General features: G+C 56.2%; 1 protein-coding gene across 10 annotated transcripts in view; it reads right to left on the bottom strand.

Annotated features, from left to right (window-relative positions):
* The window catches only part of KCNT1 (potassium sodium-activated channel subfamily T member 1), a 76,590-nt gene that overhangs the window by 5,857 nt on the left and 46,045 nt on the right, over positions 1-24,688 (bottom strand). For 5 of the 10 annotated variants that reach the window (XM_027885888.1, XM_027885892.1, XM_027885893.1 and 2 more), the window contains 27 exons: positions 14,954-15,033; positions 13,799-13,898; positions 12,539-12,595; positions 12,177-12,225; positions 11,998-12,057; positions 11,098-11,172; positions 10,679-10,762; positions 10,144-10,238; positions 9,140-9,320; positions 8,880-9,044; positions 8,653-8,789; positions 8,378-8,441; positions 7,871-7,979; positions 7,591-7,699; positions 6,689-6,838; positions 6,284-6,522; positions 5,094-5,310; positions 3,964-4,069; positions 3,703-3,875; positions 3,455-3,526; positions 3,048-3,182; positions 2,704-2,815; positions 2,326-2,427; positions 2,119-2,202; positions 1,625-1,753; positions 1,272-1,292; positions 85-388 (listed from right to left, as the gene is read on the bottom strand). In XM_027885888.1, the coding sequence (XP_027741689.1) occupies positions 85-388; positions 1,272-1,292; positions 1,625-1,753; positions 2,119-2,202; positions 2,326-2,427; positions 2,704-2,815; positions 3,048-3,182; positions 3,455-3,526; positions 3,703-3,875; positions 3,964-4,069; positions 5,094-5,310; positions 6,284-6,522; positions 6,689-6,838; positions 7,591-7,699; positions 7,871-7,979; positions 8,378-8,441; positions 8,653-8,789; positions 8,880-9,044; positions 9,140-9,320; positions 10,144-10,238; positions 10,679-10,762; positions 11,098-11,172; positions 11,998-12,057; positions 12,177-12,225; positions 12,539-12,595; positions 13,799-13,898; positions 14,954-15,033 (3,209 nt within the window). Of the gene's footprint in view, positions 1-84; positions 389-1,271; positions 1,293-1,624; positions 1,754-2,118; positions 2,203-2,325; positions 2,428-2,703; positions 2,816-3,047; positions 3,183-3,454; positions 3,527-3,702; positions 3,876-3,963; positions 4,070-5,093; positions 5,311-6,283; positions 6,523-6,688; positions 6,839-7,590; positions 7,700-7,870; positions 7,980-8,377; positions 8,442-8,652; positions 8,790-8,879; positions 9,045-9,139; positions 9,321-10,143; positions 10,239-10,678; positions 10,763-11,097; positions 11,173-11,997; positions 12,058-12,176; positions 12,226-12,538; positions 12,596-13,798; positions 13,899-14,953; positions 15,034-22,356; positions 22,399-24,688 lie in introns of all 10 variants that reach the window. The other 5 variants (XM_027885897.1, XM_027885895.1, XM_027885891.1 and 2 more) reach the window with 4 other exon arrangements.

Here is a 24,688-nt window from a genome sequence, read left to right on the forward strand (position 1 = left end):
GGGCTCGGGGGTTACCTGAGGAGCCCGCGAGCGGGACGGGACGGGACGCAGCACCGCAGAGCAGCTGGGCCGGGCGGCACTTACCGTACCCGGTGGTGGGCAGGCCCAGGTGCTTCATACGGTTTTTGACGAGCTCGGACAGCTCCTGGCGCTCGGAGCGCCGGTACAGGCTCAGGCGCTGCTGGCTGATCCACTCGGCCGTCTTGCTGGAGTGCTTGTTGCCCTTCCTGCTGAGCCGCCGGGCCCACTGCATGCTCTTGCGCCGCAGCAGAGGGTGCTCCGACTGGTCGCTGGAGCACGAGTTCCTGTGGTGGCTCGTCTTGATCCCCCAGTGCTCCTTGACGTCCTTGGTGTCCTCGCAGTCCTCAACATTGATTGAGATCTGTGACTGGAAGCCCGGCAGGTCACGGGGGTGGGGGAGCCAAGAATGTCTTGGCCTGTGGCTGGTGGGGCGGGATCTGTCCCCCGTGGGACGGGATCCTTCCTCTGAGCCACCCCCCTCCCCCGGCACTTCACCTCCGTGCTGCCAAAACTACCTGGCTGGCAGATTTCAGAGAGTCATGGAATGGCTTGGGTTGGAAGAGATCTTAAAGATCATCCAGTTCCACCCCCTGCCACGGGCAGGGACACCTTCCATAGACCAGGTTGCTCCAAACCCCATCCAACCTGGACTTGGACACTTCCATGGGGAAGCGACATGGGGCAGCCACAGCTTCTCTGGGATAAGCACTGTCGAGTGGAGTTTAATGGGCACATGACATCCCTCCACAATTACCTCTGGGATATCTGCCCAAGACACAGCCATGCCCACATCTCCCCGTGTTTCCTCTTACAGCAGCAATTCTGCCACATCTCCGACCCAGCAATCCCACTGGTGAGCGGGAATTTATTAACAAAGCCCTTTCAGGTCTCTCAAAGGGGTGGGTTGCGTTTAATTAAATGTCAACTTTGAGCTCCCTGTCGCTGCTTCCTACAAAGCTGCGAACTGACGGTGTTTAAGAGGGATCCTGGCTCGCTTCCTTGCTCCTTATCCCAGTTAATTACACGTCAGGGCACTGAGGCCTTTTCCCAGAGCGCTGAGTGAGGCTCAGCCAGTGTTGCCGTGGGGACAGGCAGTGACAGCTGGCACGGGGCACGTGGTGGCTCTCAGTGGCCAGAGCTAGGACAGCACTTGCCCAGGGATCATCCCCTGGTTGGGGGGGGGAACCAGAAGGCAGCACTGACAGCAGGGCAGTGCCTGACACCACCCTCAGGACGCGAGCGGCACTCACCTGCGCTCTGATGTCGTGGGGCTGCAACCGGGGAGAAGGGAGGGAAAACAAAGAGTCAGCCTGGCAAAGGGACAGCCCTGCTGCGTCCCCCCTGCTCCCTGAGTGCCCGGTGGCACGGCAGAGCTGAGCCCAGAACATCCCTCCCTGCCCACACCACCCAGAGAGACGGGCACTGACACTGACCCAGCTTATCCAGGACATCACCCCCAAAACAGCCACGGGGCTGCTGATGAAGGGAAGGCAGAGCTTCCCCTCCCCTCATCCTCCCCCCACTGCTGAAACCAGCTCTGAGGGGCCTCATGGATCCCCCACCAGCAGCCCCTCCCTGGCACGTGCCACCACCGCGCTCCTACCTCGGAGGTGGCGAACATGTGAGACTCCGTCCTGTAAATGCCGATGGGAATCTCGGCGCTGGAGGAGCAGAGCTTCTGGAAGAGGCGGCCGTACGTCCGGATCCACAGGTCATCCTCGGTGATCTTCATCTGAGCAACAGGGGACGAACATGAACCACTCAGAGCCCGCTGAGGAGCACCTGGGGCTGCTCCTGAGCTTTCCCCCCGGCTCATCCACGACAATCCCAAAGGCGAGTCGCGCTCCACAAGAAGACCAGGAGCAATTTTTGGCCTCAGCTTTCGGAACAGGGACTGTGGTCCTTGGCAGCTCTTGGGCTTTTGGTAGCGCTGAGGTTCCCCACGATGGAGAGGAGCAGTGACTTGGCAGTGTTGCTCCTCCTGACTCCCCAGAACAGGGGAATTCCCCCCTCACCCACATGTGCAGGGTGATGGATCCCACCAGATCCACAAAGACCTGGCCCAGTGGTTTCAACCCAAAGGGGCTGGGCACTTACAGCACAGAGGTATCCAGAGCCTGGCGTGGTGTCGAGGCCCAGCAGCAACCGGGTGATGGTGATCATGTAATCCTTCACGAACGACTAGGGGAGAGACATTTGGGTGGGAACCCAGGGAAAAGGTTTGCTCAGTTATTCACTGGGAGATGCAGAGGGGTGGCCAGAGCTGCAGGGGTGCCTCACCCACAGAGCCCACCCGGCTCTCACCTGGTAGAGCAGCGTGTCCAACATGCTGATGCTGAAGACCCTCCCGGCTGCGAAGGGCAGCCGGAACATGAAGGCCAGGTTGGAGCCGTTCTCTCTCTCTCTCTGGAAAAGGAAAGAGAGATGAGAGCACAGGTTGCACAGAAACTAGAGGGCTTGTGGAAATGGGAGGACACCAGTGCAGTGTTTCCGGTGGGTGTGACAGGAGGGAACAAGGACAGCATCCTTGCACTGGGGAAAAGAGGGTTTTCCTCCCTGGAAATGTGAGACAGGACTGGGTTTTCTGGACATGGGAAGAGCACAGGACTTTGAGGAGCTCAAATGCAGTCACTGTCAGCAGTGATTTCCCAGGTCCCCATGCAGGGGACAACCTTCTCTTACCTTTTCTAGTTTGGAAAGGGCAAGAGAGTAACTGTCCTTTGCTCTGAACTGCATGAACCTCATGTTGGAGGGGTGGGTCAGCTCTGTGATAATGCTGAGGCTGGGGAAGAGCCTGCAATGGAAAGAGACCTGTTGTCTTGCAGCTCACTCGGAGGTGAGATCATCCTCTGCAGCTATAGCCTGAGGAGGACCAAACCCACCCCTGTGCCTGTTTGAGGACAGAAATAGCTGATTAGGAGCTGTTTCCTCAACCACAGATGTGTCCCACTACCCACAGTAACCTCCCCAGCCACCAACACCCTTCCTGGGCTCGTCCCCAGCAGCAATCAGCGGTCTCCCCTCACCTGAACATGGTCTGGACGTTGACAATGGTCTTTGCATCTGCCATGTAGTCCTCCTCGGCGCTCATGGTGCTCTCCTTGTCCACCACCACCAGGTTGTCGGCGTAGATGATGCCGCACTGCAGCAAGCTGTCCAGGCTGGGCAGTTCCCAAAGAGAAGAGCGCAGGGTGAGCCCTTGGGGAGGACACAGGGAAGCGGCACGCTGCGACACGCAGCGCTCCAGCCAGCCCAGCCTGCTCCCCCACCAGCTCTTCACCTGCTCCCATCTACCAGGAAAGGGGCTGACACCCCAAAAATCCAAGGGTGGGCTCAGCTCTACGGTGCCAACCCACGGGGTGACCCGAAAGTCTGGGCTGGGATAAATCCAGCAGCACCCCAAGTCAAGACAGCCACGCACGCAAACACCTACTTGTCGATGGTGCCCTCCATGTAGTAAACCATGGGGAAACAACAGATGGCTTCCAGAAAGTGGTGCTCAGGCCTGGAGGGAGAGCGACAGAGAGCGAGGCGGCTCAGCAAAGACAGACACAAAACCCAGGGTCAACATCAGCTGAGACACCCCCGGGGTGGCACCGCCGCTCCCCCACCCTCCCATCCCGCAGCACGAACGCAGGGAGGGCTCAGGGTGATGGAAAACATCCGTGGAAAAGTACTTGCTTGTTGTCCAGCAGCAGCACGATGGGGTTCAGCTCCTTGCGGGACCGATAGTAGGCCCGGAGGGGCACGATGAAATTGTAGAGCCCGTTCCCCGCCGTCTCTGCCGACACGATTATCAGCTTGTTCTTGAACCCGTAGGCTTTGGCATCCTCAAAGCTGTTGTGCTTGCAGCCCTGGGGGGTGGGAGGCAGCAGGGGGACTCAGCAGGTGGTTCTGGGGGGGCTGAACCTCCCCCAGGCAGCACCCACAGCCCCATCGTACCTTGTCCAGCCTCAGGCAGCAGAACGGGGCTTTCTCGGGCAAGAGGTGGCACAGAGTCGGGGAGCTCCCAATGTAGGGGGAGTTTGGGGGGTAGCCCTTCACATACCTGCAGCAGAGAGAAAAGCCAGCAGTGTGAGGGCACAGGGAGAGTTTCCATACATCCAAAATTCAGATGCTGGGAAAATAAAACCCTTTAACAGCAGCAGCCCAGGGTTCAAGCGCAACAGCGGCAAATGCTCCGCAAAAGCCTCCTGAAGCAGCTGGAAGTTTTCCCAAATATTTAGGAATGATTTTTTGCCCTGCAAAGGGCCATGAGATTGTAAAGGTGCAGGGCCAAAGCCCCACATTCCATGTTTCCAGCACGGGTGGAGAAGGCAGTAGACAGGACCACTGGAGGGAGACAGGGCAGGAGAGGAAGTGCTGAGCCAAATAAAGGAGCAAAAAACATCCTGGTCCATTTGTAGAGTTTGTTTTTTGGTGAACAGGTATTTTAAAAACCAACATTTGTACTTTTGATGGAACTAGAAGCAGAAATTTTCATTTAAAGAGCAGTTAAAAGTGGACATGAATTCAATACCAATTTGTGAGGGTTCGTGGATATTCAGTAACTCCCCCCGTGGCTGCGACACCATCCAGACAGGGAACCAGTAAAGGTAAGTCCCTCCCTGGCTGTCACAAACTAACAGACACTTTAAAAGCTGTGGTAAATACCTATTTTGTATTTTTTATTTATGTGCAATAGGGAACAGGACCCTCTCCACATCAGTGAGGTGAGAGGAGTGATGGAACAGCCTGCCCATCCCCAGCAGCCTCTGCCTTGGGGCAATTTGCTGATTCCCAGAGAATTCTCCAAAGCAGCCCACAAGGCTCACGGCCATGGGGACTGTCCATGGCACAGCTGTTCGTGTGGTCATGGAAAAACCAAAGGAAATGGAAAAATCCCTTGGGCACCACTGAGAGTACCACGGTCCCTGGAATCAACCCGAGAGAACCGGATCCAACCAGAACAAAGAGAATCCAACGGGAACAAAGAGGATCCAACGGGAACAAAGAGAATCCAACGAGAACAAAGAGGATCCAACCAGAACAAGCTGGCCAAGGAAGGGCTCAAGGAACAGAGAGCGACTCACTCCACAACCGCCGACCCCTCCTCGTCCGACTGCGTCATCTCGTCCTCGGACTGGTCGCTGAGCAGGTCGCAGGGCAGCAGGGACGAGGTGTCTGCCAGCTCGAGGACGGGGGCGATGCTGGGCCGGCGGTTCCCGGAGCCGTTCTCGGCCGGCAGAGCCAGTTTGCTGCTGTTGGCAGGGCGACATTCTGTGTTCTGCAGGTCCATGGCCACTGTACCTGGACACGGCGGGGAGGGGGGCACGGCAAACACGCTCTAAGGAGGTGCAGAGAGCTGAGGGAGCACCCTGGAGCCCTGCACAGGGGTGAGGTACAGCCCAGGGGACGCTCAGCCATCCTCACGGGAATGGGGAGTGCGGGGGAAGCCTCCACCAGTGACCTCCAGCTGGGTACTGGTGTGTGGGGCATTTCCCTGGGGCACAGCTGAGCCAGCTCAGGGACTGTCCCTGTCTCCTGCCAGACACCACTGCCCTGCTGGCGCTCCCATCACTTCTGTCCCTTCCTTCCCCCTTCGCCAAAGGCCCCCCTGTGAAGGAGCTGTGTGACGGGAGCAGCGACAAAGTGATCAGCAGAGCTCTCTGCGCCTTGCTGGGGGGATAATCTATGCAAATTGCTGCTCGGGAGTACAAACACATAAATTATTTGCCTGGAAATACAACGCGCTTGTGTGGCGCAGCCTCCCCAGAACCCGCTCTCCCCAGATACGAGCGGGAAGTAATGACTCATGGCATTTCTCATCTGCACAAACGCACCGCTCGCTGCAGAGCAAACGACGCTCCCCTCGGGTTGGGAGCCGTAAATGTGATTCAGGATTGTGGCCAGCGGCGCTTCTTCCTCCAGCCCGGGAAATAATTGGGGGCTAAATCCAGGCTTGGGGGGGGGGGCTTATGCAAACACCCTTAATGATAATGGACATCATGAGGTTTAATAGTGGTATTCGAGCTTGCTGAGGGGCACCCAGGGTGGCAGGAGATGTGTGAGTTGTACTGGTGAGGTTACAGGGGCTGCAAAGGGATTATCAGTGCCCTCGGCACTGGCGGGGGACAGGGCAAGGAGTGTGCAAGAAACAAAACCAAACCTGGGAAAGGAAACAAACCCAAACTTGAGGAGGGCAAGGGTGGGGTGTGTGCAGGCTCCTGCTCCCCCCGAGGGAGCCCTGCTGCCCCCCCTGCCCACGAGCCCCCCGACTCACCCATGCTGGCGATGATGCTGTGCACGGGCAGGCGGGACGGGCCGTCGTAGCTGCCCCTCCCCGCAAAGCCCTTCTTCTTCTGCTTCTCCTCCTGCTTGAAGATGAAGGCAGAGTTCTCCTCCTTGGTGATGTTGATGTAGAAGCAGGTGTCGGACGCTGCCATGATGTGCCGGGGGCCGGGGTTCAGCAGGATGCTCTTGTTCTCCTCCCTCCGGATGCCGATCAGGCACACGCCGTATCTGCGGCGGGAGCGCGAGGTGGGAGTTCACAGCTGGAGGGAAACCCCCCTGCGGGGCTTTGTCCCTGCACAGGGGACCTGGCAGTGCCCTCCTGCCCCGCCCAGGGGTGCAGACCGGCAGGTATCTCCCGCCCAGCCCTGCCCCTTTTCCCTCCCCTTGCCCTCACTTCTTGTGCGCGTGGAAGGCGGCGTAGGTGAAGCTCTTGCCCTCGTACTCCATGAAGAACTTGCTGTCCCCCATGCGGATGTGATAGACCTCATTGCCCGAGCAGCGCCCGTACATCCGCTGCCACTGCTCCGGGGACTCCTGGCCCTCCCTGCAACGACAGCAGCAGCAGCAGCGTTGGGATGGGCCCCTTGGAGCTGGGATGGGGCCACATCCCGGGGCAGAGCCACAGGGCAGGAGCACTGATTAATCTCTGGAGCTGCCACCAAGCCCAAGAGTGGGGAGATGACAGCAACGCATCACCACGAGCTGAGGACAAGCTCGTTTCCACCTCGGCTTTTTAAGTGCCTTTTTATTTAACGAGGGCCCCTGCGGAGCGCAGAGGGAGGGTTCAGAGCCCGTGCTGGCAAACAGCTCCGAGCATGGGGTGAGAGTCATCTGGCAAGGATGTTTCATAACTGCTTTGATGGCACTTTACCCAAAATTCAGGCATTTCTGACTGGCCAAGGAGCGCAGGACACGCACACCGCTGCTCCACAGGGCTGGCAGAGCTCCCTCCAGCCACGCTGGAAACACACCCACCAAAAAGCCTGCAGGGTCTGGGTCTGCTCAGGCTGTGAATTCACCTTCCTGCCACTGGGACTGTGCCAGCATAAAGATATTTTTATTCCCAGTCTCTGGAACGGTGGCACTTCCTGGTTCATCTGCACTGAGATGGCTCCCCTGCAATATGGCTTTAGCTCCTGACCTGGATTGAGGTCCTAAATCCCACTGTGCTACCCCAAACACATCCCAGAGCCACAGCATGTCCCCCTGGGCTCAGAGACCTCGGTGCTGCCGTCCCTCCATGCTCAGGCAGGGGCAGGGGAGGGCAGGGGTGGGGAGGGCAGGGGCAGCACTCACTGGCCACGGGAGGTGTGCACCAGCAGCGTGATGAGGGTGGAGGTGGCAGGGCAGACGCAGTTCAGTGCCAGCATGGCGTACTTGCACTCCTCTTCACAGACAACGTGATCTGAAAGGCAGAGGGGACAGTCACAGCAGGGAGGGGGACGGATGGTTTCCCTGGCTGGCAGTGCCTGGGGATGTGGTCAGTTTGGGGTGGTGTTGGGGACTGGGTGTTTCCTCCTCCTGCCAATCCAGGAGGGCTATAATCACCAGCTGGGGCACAGCCCCTCCAACTCACCTGCAAACTTGACGTGGAATTTGTTTTCTGGCTTTAAGATCTGAACGTAGAGGGGACAGTTCGGAGCAAAGTCTTTGACAGCCCAGGCCCTCAGGATGGTCTGGTGGTCCTGGCCAAGCAGAAGAGCAACAAGAGCTACTTGGCTGGAGGTTTATTTTCCCTGATCCTTCTACACCTGATGAACTGCAAAACACCCACCACCCTGCAGATGTACAGCAAGGGCTCCTCCAGCACCCGCTGCCAACAGGGGATAACTGTACCCCAAAAACCAGCACTGATGGGAAACCAAGACAGCAGAAGGAGGTGAGCCCACAGGGGGTCAGCCACCAGTGTACTGCTGCATGTCCCTGTGCCATCCCCGAGGCTCTCCATGGCACTCAACCCCACCCTCTTGTCCCAGTTGCCTCCCAGCACCCTCCTGTGCTGGGCAGAGGTGAGATGAACCCATCACCCCACTGCCTGGGACATGAACTGTCTCAGACTGTGCCACCCCCTGTCCGGGCTCACCGCCGCAGTCCGGTCCACCTCGTTGCGGCTGCTGAGGATGAAACAGGCCTCTCCATTGTCCATCCTGCAGAGAGAGAGCAGGGACCTCATCAACTGCACGGGCCCACAAAGCTGGGCACTGCCTGCACCAGCCAGGGCACTGCCAGCCCCCAGAGAAGGGACACCCAGGTCACACATCTGGGGAGCCTCCTCTGGGGTTCTGGGACCCGCGGGCGGGCTCGACCGCGCGGCAGGACCGGCCCTGCCGGGGATGTGCAGGGTGTCCCTCTGCTCACTTGGCTCTCATGAGGTCCTGGTCCTTCAGTGCAGAGCCCTGGAGGTAGATCACCCGCTGCGACCACAGAGGGATCTGCAGGACCCGCCGCACCTGGATGTCCATCTCTGTTGGGCAGAGGATCACCACGTAGTAATCCTGCAAGAGAGAGCCCGGCGTGGGTGGGTGGTCCCCCAGCCCAGAGAGCCTGCGAGCCCAGCACCGTGGGGCGACACGCCCGGCCCTCACCTGCAGGCGTGGGTGGGCGTAGAACTCGTTGAGGAAGTCCATGAGGAGATCAATCTTGAGGGAGCTGACGCAGAGCACGACGTGTTTCTCCGTCTGCGCCCGGTGCCGGCTGTAGTTGCCGCCCGACTTCTGCCGCTCCATCCACAGGTAGACGAGCTCCTCGAACTGCAAAGGGAGGCAGAGGGCTGATGTTTCCATCGGCAGGGCTGCCCCGGGGCAGGCTCTGCGTGCCTGTCCGTCCCCAGCCGGGCAGGCCTAACCTGGAGCGGCAGCACGACCAGGGCGACGCAGATCATGATGACGACGAGCAGCTGCGAAGGCCAGATCTTTGGGGTCACGTCTCCGTAGCCCACGGTGGAAAAGGTGACGATGCAGAAATAGAAGGACTTGAAGAGGGAGAGCTTCTCACCTGCTCTTTCTAAATGCTGGATGCCACAGGTCCTGGAGGGAGAGAGCCCCATCACAGCCCAGGAGACAGGGCAGCATAACCCCACAGACCTGCAGCTCAGAGTCATCCTGCTGAGCACAAGTGTCACCTCAGTCTTCCTGGACCAGAACTGTAGCCTCACCCAGAAACACATCCGGGGCCCCAGCAGCAGGAGATGCCACGGGCCAGGAGCACTGCTGAGCTTCAAAATGGCATTAGTCACCCCCATCAGAGCACCATCTTTATTGCCAAAACCTCATGAGCCTGAAAGCTTCATTTCCTCTCCGTTCAGCAACTTAATGGGGTAATACACCTCAAATGCAAGTGAAGGGAGCCAGAGGAAGATTCAAAGCCTAATTTAGAGCTAAGTAGCCAGTGATGAGCATTGCACCCCCCACCCCAAAGGAATGGTCTTGTTGTTGGAAACACAGGGTAAAAGGCCCAGTTAATTAACAGGAGCCCCAGTGGCCTATTACACAAATCTGTGGGGGAGGAAGAGCGTGGTCAGAGCCAGCGGGTGCGATGGGTTCTGGTGAATGAGCCGTCACACACCAGAGCTCATGTCCCTGTGGGAAGCTGCTGTCCCTGCTCTGAAACTCCTACCACCCAGCTCCCTCTGAGAACACCCTCAGGCTCTCACAAGCCTGCTGAAAAGTTTCTGTTTGGATCATTAGTTTGGTTCAGGATCTCCCTCCCGGTGTTCAGCGTGCTGGGAACGAAGCGAGGCAGGGAGGTGTCGGCCCTGCAGGAGCCCAGCTCTGCCATCAGCCCAGGACGGGCACAGCTGCTTTCCCTGGACCAGGAGGGGGACGTAGTGAAAGGAAGAGCAACACTCACCCCGTGAAAACGAGACACAGGAGGGTGCAGATGAGAATGAGCACCTGGTTAAACATCGCGGACTGCGTCCTTTGGATGGCTCGGTGTAGGTCGTTCTGGGGAGAGAGGAGAGGGTTCACACTGGCTCAGAGAGGCTGGGGGCACAACCTCCTTCCTCCAAGTGCCAGCTGTCCTCTTGCTGGCTCCAGCAGTGCCCCCCCAGGTGAAGGTCAGGCCAGTATTTGCCCCCTGGAGAGGGATGTACATTCCCGGGAGCAGGTCTGGGATCTGCTGCCGGGAGAGACAGCTCGAGTGGGCACGTGGGAATGGCTGAAAAACCTCCTCCCTGGCCATCCCTGTCAACGTGCAGCTCCTGCTGCTCCTCCACAGCAGGGCACAGCCTGGTATTCCTAGCTGGCAAAGCCTCACCTCCCATCGACACAGCTGCACACACTGAGCACTGAAACTTCCCCAGAGCCAGGGGCAGCCAAGGGCTCCCCTTCCAACCCCACTGCCCTCCCCATCCCCGAGGAGCTGGACAAAAGGGGCCACTCACAATCATGTTCTCCAGGGCGTACTTGGCCAGCCAGCAGTTCAGGAACACGGGAATGAACAAATTCCGCAGAGGAGGCCAGAATATCTACAAAATCAAGAGTTATTGGCAGAAAAATCCATGCTCTTTAAAAAAATAAAGCTATAAACAGCCAATTCAAGCCCTTTCTGGAAGGATCCATCTCCAAGCTGAGCAGAGGCTGCTGCCAAACACGGCCCTGCTCTCCCGGCTGCATCGCAGCAGCTGAGAAGGGAAAATGGATTTGGGGATAAGGCTCCAGAGAAAGTCATTATATTGTAAAATACCGAAGGAAAAACATCCTGCCAGCTTTAAATACTACTTGGCCAGACATCCATTTGTCTTTATTTCACCTCCAAAGCTACACTTAGAGCTGCTCTTAAATGCCAGCGGGAAACACTCACCGTGATAATGAACGGCACCGTGTTGATCATCTCAAGGACGAAGGAAATGCGAAAAATCTGCTCCCAGATGTTCCCCTGAGGAATTAAAACCAAAGGAGAATTTCAGAAGCTTCAAACTTTCCCAAAGGACAATTGAGACGCTCCCTCTCTGCCACAGACCCTGCTGGAGGAGGGAAAGAGGCTTCAGGAAGCAGGAAGATGCTCTGGTTTGCCTGCCAGGGGAGATGCAGTGGTGGTGGCAGGTACAACGAGGTCAGGAAACATTCCCAAACCCTCCAGTCCTCTCTGCAGCCACCACATCCCTCTGCCTGTCACTGCTGCTGGGGGACAACGATGCTTCATGCAAGGAGGGAGAATGAGAGTGACTGTTACGAGTCGCTGGCACTCGAACAGGGGGGTGACGCAGGGTCTGAGTCTCTTCTGCCAGCTCTCCCCGGGTCCCTGAGAAGATGCCATTTGTTAAGGTCACTGTTTTTTGGCCATTTTAAGGGGCTTTGATCCAAAGGAGTCAGCTTGTTCCTCTCCCTGCCTGGCTTGGAGCCCACGGAGGCAGCAGAGCTCGGCACAGGCAGGAGCCAACGCTGCCCAGCTCAGCTCCAGCTCCTCAGCCCGAGCAATCTCGGTGTGTGTCAGCCTGTCCTCCCTTGAAAACACGTGTAAAACAGGTCTGAATTTAAGGGAAAGCAGAAAAGGCAGATATTCTGCTCTGCACAACTCTTATCCAGGAGCCCGAGGGGGAATGAGAAAGGAAAACAGCCGGAGCCAGCTGAGACATCGTCGAGACAAACATCCTCCTGGGACACTCCAGCTTCAGGCAGCTCAAAACAAGAGAAATGAGTTCATGCCAGGGGGGCAGAGCCAGGCCGTGCATCACCACCCCCTGCCTCCCTGGGCACTCACCTTGTAGCTGAGATAGATGAGCAGCATGGTCTCCAGAAAGCTGATGAGAGCGATGCTGACCTGCAGGGACACAGGGAAAGGCTCTGGGGGCTCCCTCGGGGCTCTACCAGAACTCCCAGAGCCCCCCTGGCTATCACAGCTGGGGCAGAGCTCCAAGCTCCTCTGTGCTGGGTGCTCACCTGCACAGCCCACAGAGGTGTTTTTCTGTCCACCCAGAAGATGTGTGACCTGCAGAGGGAATCCCAGAGGGGTCTGAGCTGCAGCCCAGCTATCAGCATCGTTACCCCCCACTGAACACAAAACCAAGGGCACTGGTGCAGGACCAGCACAGGTACTGGTATTCCCTACTGGTTCAAGCAGCCCCTGCACTGGGAACAAGCCATTCCACAGACATTTGATCCTGGGATGCTGCTCCACGTCCCTTGAGCAGCCCCACGACCAAAAACTGGCCATGGGCAGCTGCCAGCACCAGCCACCCCCATCCCTGCATTCCCACACCCTGGCAGGGTCAGACCCCAGCACTGCAGCAGCTCTGACTCACCAGTTTATGTTCGTGGACTGGTTAAACGCTGTGTAATTCTGCTTCTCACATTCCCAGCTAGGAGAGAAAGAGCAAGGAAAAGCAGTCAGGGAGAGGGAAGAGGAACAGGGATGCTGGGATTGACCCCCCAGTGCCCTCCTCGCTGGGTGCTGATGCTGGGGGAGGCACCAGGACAACACTTCCATGGATCCAAACCCACTGATTCCTCCAGCCAGGGCTTTCCACAGGAGTCTGTCTCACCCAGCAGACTGGGGGAGAACAAAACCCCTCAGGTGCTTCAGCCCCTATCAGAAATGCTGCAGAACATCGACACTCCTGAGGTACAGAGCTCCCTGGCACAGCGTGGAACACAGGGAACTGGGAATTACCAGGTTACAATCAGCAAAAGCTGCTGATTCTCAGCTTCTGGGATGAGGCAGAGCCATCCTGCCAGGCAGCAGCAGCGAGCCAAGCTCTCCTCTCTCTGCCTTGCTGTGAGGGATGTGTTCCCACTGGGTAGCCTTTATCCTGCCACACACCCTCAGGAAGGTGGAATTCCCTGAGCTGCAGCTGCACTGAACCTGTCAGGGGTGTCCTGCTTCCCTCTCACAGGTCTGAAAGCGCTTTTGGGACGTGCAGGTGCTCTTGGCAGCCTGCAGCCTTTACAAGGAGGAAAATCAAACTGCCAATTCTCCAAGCTCTTGGGAAAAAAAGGAAAAAAAGAAAAAGGCACAATGGTTTGTGAGCTAAACAAAGCAAGGACATATTAAAAATAGGCTTATATTGAAACCCAGAGCAAAGCTGATGTATGGAATCATCTGCCACCTCAAGGATCTAAACAGCCCAACGTATTTCCCTCCCAAATGCTTACATGGGATTTAATGGAAATTTATTCAAGGGCATCAGTGTCCAGAAATTGTTTGCACGGTGATGCACTCGAGTCATGAGCTCTTGCCTGTGTCTGAAGGCCACGCTGCCCCCCTGACCAAGCCAGACAGCCCTTGGAATGAACGTGCCCTGAATTCTTCCCCCGTCCTCTCCCCGTGCTCCGGGCAGGGCCAGTGAGTGCCCACTCACCCACCCACCCACGGGATCTGAGCAGGGAGCAAAGCCCTCCAGCCTGGGCAGACCTGCTGAACCACCAACTCCAACAGCTGGAGTGAGAAAAAACCATCTCCACAGCGGCTGTGAGCAGCTGCCACTGCCCAGGGGCGCTCACCAGCCTGTGCCCACTGCCCAGGGGCACTCACCAGCCTGTGCCCACTGCCCAGGGGCACTCACCAGCCTATGCCCTCCTCGGGGTTGTCGAGCAGGACACGCACGATGTACAGGAGGCACGTGAGCAGCTTCAGGGAGAAGTTGAAGAGCCGGATCCTCAGGCCTGGGGCGGAAGGGGAGCATGGAATGAGGCAGGCAGCATTCCTGTCCCCCACATCAGCACCCTTTTAGCTTCCCACAAGCTTGGCACCCCCCCACCCCGAGCCCCAGGGCAGCACAGGAGAGTTGTTCAGCCTTGCCAAGGGCTCCACGTGTCCTCCCCGGGGTCAGAAATGCAGAAGCCTGGTCCAGGAATAAATACTGATGAGTCAGCTCCTTGCTGACCCCGATAGATGTGAGAGATGAATGAGGAGCTGCTGGAGTGTGTCCCCCTCATTAGCAGGCATCCAGACCAGTGCTCACCACAGTGCAAGCACCTTGCAGGAACAGGGACAGCAAGCAAAAAAACTGCTGCTTTCCCCGCTCCCCCTCCCCAGCCAGTTCACTGGGTCGTTACTCAAAATTAAAAGTGAGAAATTCATCACATTTTCATTAAAAACTTCCCCCTGGGCACCCCGTTGTGCTGTGCTCCAGCTTTTTTCAACGAGACAACAGGACGCAGGGAGCAAAAAAAAAAAAAAAAGAAAATGTGAATTTCTGAATTAACGAGCAAAGGCTCCCTCCAGACAGCTAATGAGATCTCAGAGAAAGAAAATAAAAACACCATTAGTCAAGTGGAGGCTAATCCGGGGGGCTGGAGCAGGAGTGGGGAGCTCACAGCCTGCCCTGGCTGTCCCTGGGAAGCACAGCCTGCCCTGTGATGGGGACACTCGCTCCCTGATGGGGACATTTGCTCTCTGTCAGGCAGCTCCTGACACCCACTCCCTGCTCCCAGCCAGTTTGTCCAGCTGGTTCCCGAGCTGTGGCTGTTCCCAAGGAGCAAAAGTGGCAGGAGAAATCCCATCCTCCCCCTGCAACCACGTCTCCCAACCCAAGCTGGCCAACACTCAACAGAAAGGCCAGGAGGCAGCAGCAGCCCCGGGCTGGGGACACTCGGGGACGTGGCCACCAGCAGATGGCAATGGCTTCTCATCCCACAGGGCAGAGCGTGGCTCTCCTGGCTCGGGCAGGGTTTGGTTTCCCCCAGAACACAGCACACTCCATGCCCAGAGCACTCACTGGATCGCTGGTTTTTGATGAAGAAGAGCTTCAGCCGCTCCTTGAAGGTGTTTTCATTCACGTAGAACTCGACCTGCACCCTGCGGGGAGAGCGCCCGGAGGAGCCCGTCAGTGGGGTGGGCATGGCACAACAGCAGCCCCCAGGAGCCCTGTCCCCCCATCCCAGCTGGGGGACCACCTTTACAGCCCACACACAACCCTGGACCCGGTCCCAGGCTCCCAGCTGCTCCCACAGTACCACCAGTACCACCAGGACACGATCCATCACTGCCTATCCAAGCAGAAGGTGCGACCCACAGGGCCAGGCCTGCTTGGGGCTGAGGGCTCTCCTTTCATTCCCACACAATCAGACCTATAAACTTCTCCTTCCACACACACTTTACAGTGTCCAAAACTTGTCAGAAAAGCAGTGGCCTTGGAGCAGCCTCCCCCAGCGATGTTTTTATCAGCTCCAACCCCCCCAGCTGCAGCAGAGCAGGAGCTGGCAAGGGCAAAGTCCCCAGTATTGCCCTGGGTTCTGCCTGGGTTAGGAAAAACATTCAGCACCAAAGCTGTTAAAAATCAATTCAGCTCTAAAAGGAGAAAATTTCCCTTTGTTGCTAAGATACCACATTTGGTCATTCCAGAAAAACCCAGGAGCTGACAACCAACTCCAAACATCACTTGGCATCTGGAGCCACTGGTGACTTGTGGCACAGGGGCAAGAGTCACCTGCCAAGGCACTTCACAGAAACCAGCAGGGAGGAGCCACAGGTGAATCCAGAAATGTCCAATCCGCCACTGTGACCACCACAGGAATTTCTTCACTGGCTTCTCCTGCCTCCACCCCTGACCCCCATCCACAGCCCTCCCACCAGCATTCTGAGTGGGAAAAAACCTCACCAAGGCTGGAGGTTCCTCCCCATGGATGTCAGCAGGGGCTGGGATCAAATCCACCTGGATGAAGGGTGTGTGGGCAAAACCAGCCCCAGCTCAGCTCATCTGTTGTCACCTCCCCTGGTACTTTATAAACACCTGCGGCCCTTTGCAAACCCACTGGTGACCCCAGGCAGGTTATAAATCCCACTGCTCCTGCCAAGAGCCAGCAAAACGGGATCAGTTCCTCCTGCTCAGCCTTACACTGAGCAAGACAAAGTCTGCTCATTATCAGTCCAGCCCATAATGGAGTTAAGTGCCAGGAATTAGCCACTTCCCCCAATCACTGCATTCAACAAGTCCCTTAAGTGAGTGCTGCTGTTACCACTCATTTTTTAACTCTGGGGAAGAGCTCATCAAAACCTCATCAATCAGGTCTTATCTGCCAGGCAAGGCAGAGCTCAGGGTGAGCAGTCATTAAACTGCCCAGCCCAGGTAATTCTGTCGGGGCACACGTGGTGCCCGCTCCGGTCGAGCGTTTCCCTGGCACAGCCACCCGCTCAGGATTTATTGGGAAGCAGCTGCTCCTCGCTCTGACACGGGGAGGGGACAAACAAATATCCACTGAGCAGATTGGGAGGGGGGGTTTGTCAGACCCCTCGTCCTGCACCCCACATCAGGCAGCCCAAAGGCAGGAGGGTGGTCAAGAGGGCTTTTCCACCAAACCTGGTACTTGATCACCGGGAGAAGGGAACAAGGAGGCAGGTGGGCAAGGACAGACCCCAGAGCAGGAGAATTTACAGCCCCTGGCTCACCAGCACGCTGCCTCAGGAGCAAGCAGCATTAACACAGAACCGGCTTTAACACATGTCAAAACTAATCGTTTCCAAAGCCAGACCTGGCAAATAATTTTTCAGCGCCAGGGCCATAAATCAGCTGCCATGACTGCTCACAACGCTGCACGCAAGCTGATTGCTCCTTCTCCATATTTAAAATGCCCAGGAAATGCTGGGAACTGGCTTTCAGCTCGGACAAGAGAGCTGAGCACCCCATTCATCAGAGTCTCTGAGGATTAAGAGCCTTGAGGAGACGGAGACTTGAGGGAGCACGATTCCTCTCCCAGACATTCGTCTCTGTATCAAACAAACAAACAGCAGTATCAATCTCTGTCTCCAGCCAGATGGTTCACTGATCTATAAGCTCTGCAGCCCACCTCGAGATGATGGATATAATTGCTGGTGGATAAAAGAACTAAATGATTAGATCTAACTTTTCATGACAAAGTAGCCCGTGTATTCATCCATCCTGACGGCGGCTGCAGGAGGAAGAACACGGGGAAAAGCAAGTGAAGTAGGTCTCAGGAAAGGGGGGAAGGGGGTGTTTATCACTGAAAAAGAATAAAGGAATAAAAGAACACGTTCCTGTACAGATAATCTGTCCTCCCTGTGAGCTGGGCTGAGCCCCTGGAGCTATAAGGGGGTCCCACTGCAGTACTGGCAGCCAACACCCCACTGGCCCCCAGGGCAGAGTGAGGGATGGCCTTTACCAGGCAGCTGCACCATCCAAGAATATCAAAGCTCCTACTCCCTTCCCAGCTGGGGGAAGGAGATGATATCATGTAAAACATACCCTTTAATTTCATTGTCAAGAACTAACGTGAAAGGAAAATCAAGCGAAACTCTGACTGCGTTGCCACCCCCAAAACACACCCCGAGGGCTCTGCCTTCCCTGCAGCTCAGGCAGGATGGTCCCTTCAGACTGCCCCCTTCCTGCTGCCAGGGCTGGGCAACCCTCCCTCTGAGAGCATCCATCCCACTGCCTGAACATCCATCCATCCATCCACCCATCCATCCATCCATCCATCCATCCATCCATCCATCCATCCATCCATCCATCCATCCCACTGCCTGAACATCCATCCATCCATCCATCCATCCATCCATCCCACTGCCTGAACATCCTTCCCACTGCCCCAGCATCCCTCCTGCCAGTCAAACATCCTTCCCACTGGGAGCATCCCTCCCCCTGGCCAGGCAGGGTGGTGCCAGCCCAGCCCTCCCAGGCTCACTAGCAGCGATCCACTGTGCAGGCAGAGAGAAGGCAGCAACAGCACACCTCTGCCCTCACCTCTCCCCAGCCTGAACCCCCCCAGGGCCCTGCAGATAACGATCCTGGCATGAGTTTAAAAAAAAAACAACCCTGTGCTTGGAAGTGTAATTACTGCTATTATGCACTTCATAATGCCTGAGCGAGTTCATTCTCCTCGCTCCGTTATTTATTGTACTTTATTAATCTAAGATTAGAGGCAATTTGTTGTAAGATGATGAGTTCCCCAAAAGAAAAGACACAAAAGTAGTTTGTTGGGAAAAGTGCAGGGTGAAAAACCAGGAGGAGCACATCTCACCACCCTACTGATGTTAAAACACACATCCAGGAGCACAGCCCTGGCTCTGCACCCCCACCCTCCCCAGGGAGCTGGGGACAAACACAGTTCTCTTTAAAAAAAGAGAGAAATACAAAAAAACCACCGACCCAGCTGCAGCCCCCCATGGGGGCAGTGCAGGCAGGGACAGGGGTGGCTGGAGATGTCCCCCCCAACCCCTGCATTCCCAGGACACTCACATGGGCAGTCGGGCACAGGCAGCTCCCTCCGATCCCCACGGCATGTCACAACTGCTGGGCTTGGCCTGAAAGCTGAGACATCCCTCCCTCCCACTCCAAAATCCAAGCTCCAAAATCCACCAGCCAGCCAAGGGAAGGAGCTGCCAGCTCTGCCCTGGGACCTGCCCCAAGCCACGCTGCTCCTTTCTGAAGGACTTGGGTGCCCAAGGTTGTTTTTGCTGTTGTTTTGTAAGACACCTCCTGCCAGGAGAAATGTGCCTTCAAATAAATATTCCCCTTGACAGGAAAGAAAAAAAAAAATCTTAGTTTTTAGCTCCTTGCCCTCACACTTCAGCTGGGTGGGGAATGCTGTTTTCAACAGAATCCTAGAATGGTTTGAGTTGGAAGGGACCTTAAAGCCCAGCCCATCCCAACCACCTGCCATGGGCAGGGACACCTTCCACTAGACTAGGTTGCTCCAAACCTCATCCTTTCTCAAGAAATTTCTCAAGAAATTTCCCCTGTCCCGTAGCAGGATGCAAATGAAATTGTTTAGAGATTTCTCAGGGGAAAAAAAAAAAAAAAAAAAAAAAAAAAAAAAAGAACAAACAAACTAACCAGGAAAATCCTAGAAATCTCTGCAATACTCTGCCAAGGCAGTGCAGTCCCAAGTGAGACCCCACAGCCCACAGGACAGCTCTGCATCCTCTGTGCAAATCCACCTGGATCAAATCCATCAGGAATGCTGCTGTGGCCAAGGCTGGATTTAGGGAATTCTGCTGCTGGTCCAGAGGGGCTCCCCGGGGACGGGCTGTGGGTGCCAGCACAGCTCTGGGCACAGGCAGGTGAGGAGCAGGGCTGCAGCATGTCCTGTGCCAGCATGCTGTGGCACAGGGAGCACAGAGGACACTGTGCCAAGGGCACGGGGATGCTGTGAGGGCACCGTGCCATGGCCAGGCTGCCTCCGCTCCCGCTCAGCCTCCGGAGCAGCCGGTGCCAGCCGGGCACCAGGGGAACCTGAGCTGCTTCCCAAAGCCTTCCCAAACCACCAAACCAGCCAGCCTGAGGCTCAGGTACCCACTGATGGCAACCACACTGACTACCCAGGCACACCTCCCGCACCTCCAGCCCTCCTGATTGCCCTGGGGATGCTCTTTCCTTTTTTCCCACTGTTTTCTTGCTGGTAGCAGATGTTTGGGTACAGAAGGGAGTCAGATGCCACACTGAGCTTCGTGACTCCCTCTGTGATCTGGGTTTGCCATCCAGGGCAAGCAGAGGATGAGGGGGGGGTGCAGCTCCAGCCCTTCCCACCCGAGCTCCCGGCTCGGCAGCGCGAGGAGCCGCTCCCGGTGCAGGGTTTGGAGCTGGAAAAGTGGGAATAGCTGTACAGGCTGCGTGCACACACAGACAACCTGGCTGCCTGCCAAGGGGAGAGACAGGGAACAAGCTGCCCCCACGCTCCATAAGCAGTAATTGAACAATTACTCAAAGGAGGGAGGTTGTGGTTTCGGCAGGGCTGAACCAGCGAGCGAGCAGAGAACGGCTCCGAGCCCCCCACCCCGGGGGTCCCTCATCGGCCAGGGGGGGGTGTGGGTTCACCCCTCCTGTGGAGCAGCCAGGTAGGATTGATGCTGCGCCCAGGGTGAACGCCTCAGCTTCTCCAGGGCACCATAAACAGCCAGGAAAGCTCTCACTGCGGCAGCTTCCCCAGCAGAGCTCTGGCACATCTTTAAAGCCCAAAGCAGCCAGGGAGGGATGGGCATGCAGGGCATCACTGCATCTCCTGCTTGGAGGGGCAGAGCCCCCCTGGCCACCAAGGGAAGGGGAGAGGGGAGACCTGTCTCAGGGTGAAGAGAGTTTCAGCACCTGGGAGGTGCAAGGAGAGCACTGGGGAGAGCAATGACAGAGGCTGCATTGCCCAAAAGGCCAGGCATTCCAAACAGGGGAAATCCACCCATTTTTAGTGTATCACTCTCATCCCACATCCCTTAGTAGGTGCAAAACTGAAGCTGTTTCCCTGCTCCTTCTGCAGGGTCCCAGACGATCCTGATGGATCAGGGCAGTGCCCAGGGCTGAGGTGCCCGGCAGGTCCCACAGCAGCCTCTGACAGGCACTATCACAGCCACCACAGCACTGTCCAAGCCACCACAGTCACCACAGCAGCATCACAGCCACCATGGCACTGTCCCAGCCACCACAGCACTGTCCCAGCCCTGTGGAAAGGCAGCTGCTCCCACCAGCTCCTGCCTCCCCAGAAATGAGTTTGCTGAGCTGCCCAGGCTCCTGACAGAGCACATGCTGAGACACACCACAAACAGAGATCAGCAAAATTGAGTCTCCCACATCAACAGCCACGCCGCACACACAGCCAGGATGCCGTGCCCCACAAGCTCAAAAACTTGTTTCTCCAAGATTTCGTGCATTTACCATGGGAATAACTCAGGAAAAAACCCATCTCCTGTTTTATTATGGAGAGTGATTTTTGCCCAGAGAAAGAATTGATATTGCCAACCACTCTGCAGCAAATTAAACCCAGCTGGGTGCAGGTAATGTCATCCTGGCTCCAGCAGCAACGCTGCAGTTTTATTTTTGGGGGGGGGGATGGAAAGCAAGTTCCAAGCAGCCACTTCTGGAAAAAACTCTGCCAAGACCAAGGCTGGCTTCACAGGCCAGTCCTGAGGACAACTTGACTTGCACCACGAGAAGAGCAATTCCCTGAACTCATCCACACAACCACTCGTGTGCCAGTGGGACAGGGGGCTGGGCAGGAGGCACCAGGCTGAGGGCACTGAGCTGGGACACAGGCTCTGGCCAGCCAGGAAAGGCTTCATGAACCTGTAACGATAGAAATCTCCTGCTGGACTTTCTGTTCTTCTTTTTTTTTTTTTTTTTTTTAATATATATATATATATATACACACTATTTTTTATTAGGGAGGACATTGCAATGAGAATGGGATTTTTATCGATTCCTCGTTCCCTGAAGGCAGCTGCAATCCCTCTCCAACTGTACTCAGCAGTTGCAGGGCTCATTTCCAGGCACCAAACCAAGCCCTGGAGGAAGCAGGGACACACTCAGGGGTTCAAATTGAAGATCACAACTTCCCATGGCAGGAAAGTGGAACAAGATGTTGTTTAAGGTCCCTTCCAATATAATCCCACCCGAGGTCTGGATGCCGCTCGTGGCTGGGCAGTGGCACCACTTGCTCTTAATAAAATAATTAAAATAGTTTTAAAAGATTAAAACCCCAAAGAAGGGAGGCAGCAATGGAATAACACGCTGTGTTTCACTGGGCTTATTTGTTTTGCAACACTGACACTCATAAGTCTGCTCCTCTAATTGCCTGTGCTGATGAATCTGCATTGTTTAATTAGGGTCTGTGCATGGAGCTCATGGTTAATGGGTAATGGACAATCTGCTGCCAAGGATATCGCTCCTTCCCCAAGAAACCTGCCAGTCCCTGGGTGCAGATAATCCTCCCCACAGTGGGGATCATTTCAGAAGGGTTTGCTGGTCCCACACACAACTCCTCGGTGCCAAGAGCAGTAATGAACAAATCTGGTGCCTCAAGGGAGAATAACCATGGAATCACAAGCTGGTTTGGGTTGGGAGGGGACCTTTAAAAGTCTTCTGGTTCCACCTTCACTAGACCAGGTTGCTCAAAGCCCCATCCAAGGTGGTCTTGGACACTTGGAGCATCCACCCTTAATCCATCACTAATTTAAAGCCAAGTCTGACCACTGTTCTTACCAGCAGCAGCTACTGCCCAAAACACTTATCTCACCAGTGCACACACCCCACACAACCCCCCCAAATTCCACCTGGTTTTCTGCTCTCTGGAGAGCACCGTTGGCTCCTCCCTGCCAGTAGCGACAGCCCCCGGGGCTGGCGGAGCCAGCGCAGCCCCCGCCCCTTCCCGCGGGGAAAAAAACACGCGGAGAACTTACTGTGAGAAGGAGGAATCCACGCTGAAGTCCTCGGCGTGAGGCCTACAGAGCGAGAGCATCACAGCAGTGAGGGAAGGCACAGCCACCAGGGGGGAAAAATCGGCACAACAACCGCGGCCGTGCCGACACCGAGGCACGGGCGTCACACCCCCTGGTCCCACCTGAGGGGACACCAGTGATGCTCTGGTGGCTTTGCCGATGTATGGCCCCTTTAAGGACTCAGCTCCGTGGATAAAAACAATTTTTATGCCTTTTTTTTTAAGTTTTTTTTTTTTTTTTAAGTGAGCCTCACAACCGGCATCGCCGCTCTGCCGATAATCGGCGTCGCGCTCTCCCTGCGGAGAAGTTGGGCTTGGGAAGTGTTTTGGTGTTTTTAGGGGTTGGGGGGTTGTTTTTGGGAACTCAACGTCGTGTTTCTCCTGGGCTGGTTTTATAAGACACGAGTGATGAGCAGAGAAGGGGGAAATAAAACAGAACAAAAAAGAAATCGAATCAAATAGAATCGAATAACAGAAAGGAATAATGAGGGGAAGGAGGAGAGGGGTGAGGGCAAGGGGAGAAAGAAGAAGAGAAAGAAATATGTGAGTGGGTGGGAGGTAAAGGGCCTGTGCTCATGTACTGTACATCCCACAGACAGACAGACAGACAGACAGGCAGCACACAGCAATTACAGCTGCAGAGGCGAAAATTCCCTTTGCAAAAGTGATGCTCTTCCAGAGATCCCTGCGATGGCTCTGGGTCCCCATCACCACCAGCATTAGCTGAGCCTCAGCCCTTCCCTGCTCCAGCAGTGCCCTCTCTCCTCTCCTTATTTACCACGAGCCAGGACAAACGAGAAATACCATCCAAGCCAACAAGGGCACCTGCAGCTCATAAAGATTTTTCGTGTATTTTGCTTTTGCTTTATGAGGCCGCAGCTCTCCAGCCCGGTGCAAACGAAATCAAAGCAATAAATCCACATTTCAGTGGAAATGGGAGCGCAGAGGAAGCAGATCCATCCCTCAGCTGCCGGGCATACGGAGCAGCCACCCCGCGCCGTGATTTACTTCGCTGTGCTCCTCGGCTCTGATCCGTGTGAGGGCTGCAGGGGGGGTTCAGGGGGGGCTCAGAGGCAGCACAGGATGTTCCCACTGGAGCCACCATCCCAGGGGACACCAACAGCAATGTCCCAACCCTTCAGACCCGGGAAAACCCGCGGGAGATGCTCCATTTGGGAGAGGTGCCGGGGCCTGGCGGGAGGGAGCAGGTGATGTTGTACAGGCACAGCCCCACTGCCCACGAGCAGGAGGCTGCACAAGGAGAAGGGTCCCCCAAGCCTAAATGAGGAGTTCTTGGGGGGCTGTGGGGCAGGAGGGGCAAATAGGACAAATCTTGTGCTTAGCAGTTCCCTTAAAAGTAGCATAATCGTGGAATGACAGAATGGGTTGGGTTGGAAAAGACTTTAAAGCTCGTCTCGTTCCATCCCCTGCCCTGGGCAGGGACACCTTCCACTAGCCCAGAGTGCTCCAAGCCCTGTCCAACCTGGCCTTGGACACTTCCAGGGATGGGGCAACCTGTGCCAGGGCCTGCCCACCCTTAACAGGGAAGAATTTCTCCCCATATCCCATCTAACCCTGCCCTCTGCAGTGAGAAGCCATTCCCCCTTGTCCTGTCACTCCAGGCCCTTATCCAAAGTCCCTCTCCAGCTCTCCTGGATCCCCTTTAGGTACTGAAGGTCTCTCCAGAGCCTTCTCTCCTCTGGGCTGAACACCCCCAGCTCCTGAGCCTCTCCCACCTGCCTCTCACCCCTCTTCCCTGCTCACTTCCAGCTTTCCTGTGCGACCCTCCTGGAGCATTTAAGTTCACACCAAGTGGTCCCTCACAGCAAGAACAAGCCCTGGGGTGGGTCCATCAGCTGTGCTATGCCTCGGAGCAGTCCTGGCATTTACTGCTGCCAAGCATCCCAGATTTTCTCCAGCTGCAGACCAGAGGCAGGCACAGCCCCCGGGAAGGAGCCCTCCAGCTCAGCCTCCCTCCTGCCAAATTGGATTATCCCACGTTAGCAGCAGGGGCTGCTCGAGCCCCTCCGCTGGTGTTTGGTTTTGAACAGTAGCCTTTTATGCCTCCCAGAGATGTTTATGGGGAAAGAATCAGCGGATGATTTGGTTTTCTCCTAATCTGGTGCCAGCTGGCAGCCGGGAAGGGGCTCATTCCAGCTGCAGCTCCCCAGTGCAACAAGAGCACTCCCGAAAACCAAACAGCAGAAGCACATTTAATCACCCAGCCCGACGGGGTCCTGCAGACCCCGCAGGTCTGGCACCACCGTGGCTTCCAGAGCACTGGGATGAGCCAG

The sequence above is a fragment of the Empidonax traillii genome, unplaced genomic scaffold, assembly GCF_003031625.1.
Source record: "Empidonax traillii isolate 1590-97213 ecotype Southwest subspecies unplaced genomic scaffold, ASM303162v1 scaffold174:size915687, whole genome shotgun sequence".
In the NCBI taxonomy this organism is placed as follows: domain Eukaryota; kingdom Metazoa; phylum Chordata; class Aves; order Passeriformes; family Tyrannidae; genus Empidonax; species Empidonax traillii.